At 48.9% G+C, this 4,198-nt stretch overlaps 1 protein-coding gene across 1 annotated transcript in view; it reads left to right on the top strand.

Moving 5' to 3' along the window:
• Positions 1-4,105, top strand: part of LOC104080392 (2-acylglycerol O-acyltransferase 2-like) — a 24,562-nt gene extending 20,457 nt beyond the window's left edge. Inside the window, 4 exon segments of the mRNA XM_009582768.1 lie at positions 1-74; positions 1,530-1,704; positions 1,860-2,059; positions 3,951-4,105. The exon segment at positions 1-74 is cut by the window's left edge and continues 11 nt beyond it. Of these exon segments, the coding sequence (XP_009581063.1) occupies positions 1-74; positions 1,530-1,704; positions 1,860-2,059; positions 3,951-4,105 (604 nt within the window).
• The last annotated feature ends 93 nt before the right edge of the window (positions 4,106-4,198 follow it).

Here is a 4,198-nt window from a genome sequence, read left to right as displayed (position 1 = left end):
CATCACCCCACACGTGATGATGCTCTCCCTGTGGTTTCGCGTCCCCTTCTTCAGGGACTGCCTGATGAGTGCAGGTAATCAGGGTGGCAGCACGGGCAAGGGGTGGGATGGGTGGGTGAGCTGGATGCTTTTTGGGGGAGCAGAGAGTGAAAACACCAGGGAGGCTTGGGAAGAGGAATCAAAGGTCTGTTTGTTCCCGTCTGTGATGTGATCCCATGCACGGACACAGCTGCTGGAGGTGGCACCCAAAAACTCTCTGAAGTTAAAAATTGCCCTCCTAGGTCTTATCTATGTTGTTCGACTTCACAGACCACCGCTGAGCTCGGGGCATCGCTGTGCCAGGCGCTGTATAACAGCACCATGCAGAGCAGACTGTGAGCAGAATTGCTGAGTCTGTAGAGACCAGCAGGACAGGGGGGTCCTGTATTTCTTTCTTTCCATAAAAATAACGTTCAGACTCGAAATTGTGGTTGCCACTGGAAGAAGGAGAACATCTATTTTTCTGAAGCCAGGGAGAGAGGATGCAAATAGCAGCTCACGCTGTTGCAAAACCACATGGCAGGAGAGGAAGAAGAAATGAAAAGGAATAGGTAAAAATTAAATGGAGAGAGGGGAAAGGGAGTCTGGAGAGATTTTTGACGACCAGCAGGAGATGACCTCTATCTCTCACTGGTGGGCTTGGGGAATAGCCACTTCTCTAGCCAAATGGGCTCATGTCGTAGGCAGGATTCAAGAGACGAAACATAGGCATCCAGCTCCATCTGAGATACCCCAGGGCATTCATCACCCTGTTTTTCATATAAACCCTGGCTCCTACTGCTGAAAAAATATTTACATGGAGAGCGAGGAATTGTAACAGTGAGATATGAGAGAGTTATGACCCAGGCGAAAGAAGGTTTAATCGCTGTAACGTGGGAGTTCAGTGCATAGCTCATTTTCAGGTCGATTGAATCCATTTGACAAAGAGGTTTTAATTTGGAAATTATTTCAGCCCCTGAAAGAAGGATTTTTTTTAAAAAATCAAAAAAATGTTGCTTTGTCATTTCTGAATTAAGGGTTTCTAACTTTTGTAAGTAGATAACAACAAGGAACCAAATTCTGCATTAGATTCCACTTTAAATTAGCAGCATCCACTGAAATTTGTCTGTGTTTTGAGCTAAAGCAAATGTTTCACTGCCTCTGGAATGATTCAGGGTTGGACATGGTTTCATTTAACAACAAACTGAAACAGATTTTTCCTGGGGCTTAAGTGCAGCTAGTTCTCAGTTTACTTTTTTCTTGATTTTTTTCCCGTTTCTCACTTCTGGGCCAGACAGCAAAGAGATAATTGTATATTCACACAGCAGAGCTATGCATGAATCTAGCACCTTTAGGGGAGCTGGGCTGAGATTGCCAAAGTATAGGAAAACTCTGAAAATAAAGTGTCTAGCATCCCTCCGGAGCTGGATAATGGGGAAAAAAGGTACAGAGCAAACCACAGTCGGGTGGGTTTTACAGTTGCTCATTTCTTCTTCCTCTCTGTCCCCCAGGCCTTGTCTCCTCCGACAAGGAGAGCGCATCCTATGTGCTGCAGAAGCCGGAAGGTGGGAACATGCTGGCCATCATCGTCGGTGGGGCACAGGAGGCGCTGGATGCCCGGCCGGGATCCTGCACCTTGCTGCTGAAGAATAGGAAGGGATTTGTCCGCCTGGCCATCAAGCACGGGTGATGCAGGGGATGGGGTCAAGGGGCGCTTGGAGAGGGATGCTCCGGTCTGTGGCTGGGTGATGGGGGGGTTCTGGTGGTTTTGGGGAGGGTTGAAGGTGTTTTGGGGTGGGCTTTGCTCATCATGCCCCTGTGTTGGGTTTGGCTCCCTGCAGCACCCCGCTGGTCCCCATCTTTTCCTTTGGGGAGAATGACCTCTTCGAGCAGGTGACAAACCCCAAGGGCTCCTGGCTGCGGCAGCTCCAGCACCGGCTCCAGCAGATCATGGGCATCTCCCTTCCCCTCTTCCATGCGCGAGGCATCTTCCAGTACAGCTTCGGACTGATACCCTACCGACGGCCCATCTGCACCGTGGGTAAGTCCTTCCTTGGCACAACAGCATAATGCTGGCCACACTCAGCCTGGCCAAAGGGCAGACCAGGGACAATCCCTGGGTTCATAGACAGCACCGGCTCCAGCAGATCATGGGCATCTCCCTTCCCCTCTTCCATGCGCGAGGCATCTTCCAGTACAGCTTCGGACTGATACCCTACCGACGGCCCATCTGCACCGTGGGTAAGTCCTTCCTTGGCACAACAGCATAATGCTGGCCACACTCAGCCTGGCCAAAGGGCAGACCAGGGACAATCCCTGGGTTCATAGAATGATAGAGTAGTTTGGGTTGGAAGGGACATTTAAAGGTCATCTAGTCCAACCCCCCTGCAATGAGCAGGGACATATTGAATAGAATAGAATAGAATAGAGTAGAATAGAATAGAATAGAATAGAATAGAATAGAATAGAATAGAATGGGTTGGGTTGGGTTGGGTTGGGTTGGGTTGGGTTGGGTTGGAAGGGACCCTCAAAGGTTGTGTCATCCTCCTGCTGGGCTGGACATCATGCCAGAGAGCACAAGCTGTGGTGGGCTAGAATCATGCTGGCAAAGGACCATCCCCAACCACCCACGTGTCACGCTGGTTTGGGACCCTGGCTTGGTCTTATGGCAGAGCCCAGGTCATCTGGGCCATGCTGAGAAAGCCCTAGAGCAAACATGGCCACCCCATCACCCCTGTGGGATGCAGCCAGCCCCAACCCCAGTGCAACCTAGTGACACGAATCACTGCAATAGCGTTGGGTTAAAGCCAATTTCACAAACACAAGTAGGACAACACCTACGTGGTTTGCAGATTTGCTCAGCATCCCGTGCAGACAGCCACAACAACCAATCTATTTGCACATGAACAAGTCATGCTGTTTTGACCTGAGACCATGCCCACGGGAGACCAGATTTCAAAAAAGCCTTTGGTTTTGAAGAAGTTTCAACAACTCAATGCTTGGCCCACTGGCGTGATTGATGCTCTGTGAATTAGTCTAATTAAAGAGGCTGTTTGGAAAGGTCAGAGCTCGTCCCACTGATTAGGTTTGACAGCCAGCAATTACTTCTAATTGTTTTACAACCTGTTTGGATTGTCTCAATGGTTTTATGAGCTGTGCAGTATCACAAGAGCTCTTCATTAGTCCGATGAGGAGCAGCGTTACACGATGATGAAACCTTCCACCACTTGACAAACATAATTTGAGTAAGAGACCAGAGCAAGAGAGGTATCTCATGGACTTCCCTGTCCCCTGCAGGCACCTAGTCCTGCTGCTGGTGGCTCTGGGAGATGGGAAGGAGATTCTTCTAGTGCTGGGTATCAAATTAGTTAGATTTGCCCTTGAAAAAACATGATTTTCTAAAGATAAGTGGGTACTTGTTTCCTAATAAAAATCAGATGTTTCACTGAGGCTTTGGTCTGCGCAAAGCAGAAGCACCCCAATCGCTAGTGTATTTAGATAGCCTTGGGCCCCCCCATGCCTCAGTTTCCCCATTTGCAATGCAGAATCCCAGAGCCATGTGGGAGCAGCTTGGAAAGCCCAACCCAAATATTAGGATAATGTTGTCTTTATCTGCGGCACATCTGAGATGTTAGAGGCAGCTGTAGGGACTGCATTGGGATGCAGTACTTTTTACTTCAGAGTTACACAGAGGGTCTTTGGCAGATGGGGAAACTGAGGCAAGGAGAGATGTGACCTAGGAGGCCAGGATCTGAATCTCCATCTCCCTGCCTCCTTGGCTGTGCTGCCTCCCAAACCCCAGGACATGACTGGTCATATCAATCTGTCCACCTCATCCTTGGAGAGGTGGACCCCAACTCTGTCCTAAGAAGTGCAAAGTGTCCAGAGGGACCTGACACTGGCTCCTCCTAATGCCTCTGCTTGTTTTCCAGTTGGGAAGCCAATTCCAGTGCAGAAGAAGCACAGACCCTCCGAGGAAGAGGTTGATCAAGTCCATCAGAAATATCTAAACGAATTGTGCAAGCTCTTTGAGGAGCACAAAGCTAAATATAACATCCCAGAAGACAGACACCTGGAATTTATATAGAGTTCCTCAAGCAAGGTGAAACCATGGAGATAAAGCTTCAAGTTTTCCCCTACTTCTGGAACTATTTCACAGCTTCACCTTACTCACAGTTAA

This window comes from Fulmarus glacialis, unplaced genomic scaffold, assembly GCF_000690835.1.
Source record: "Fulmarus glacialis isolate BGI_N327 unplaced genomic scaffold, ASM69083v1 scaffold8708, whole genome shotgun sequence".
NCBI classification, from domain to species: Eukaryota; Metazoa; Chordata; class Aves; order Procellariiformes; family Procellariidae; genus Fulmarus; species Fulmarus glacialis.
The sequence above is the reverse complement of the archived record's forward strand: the minus strand, read 5'-3'. Positions and strand labels throughout refer to the sequence as shown.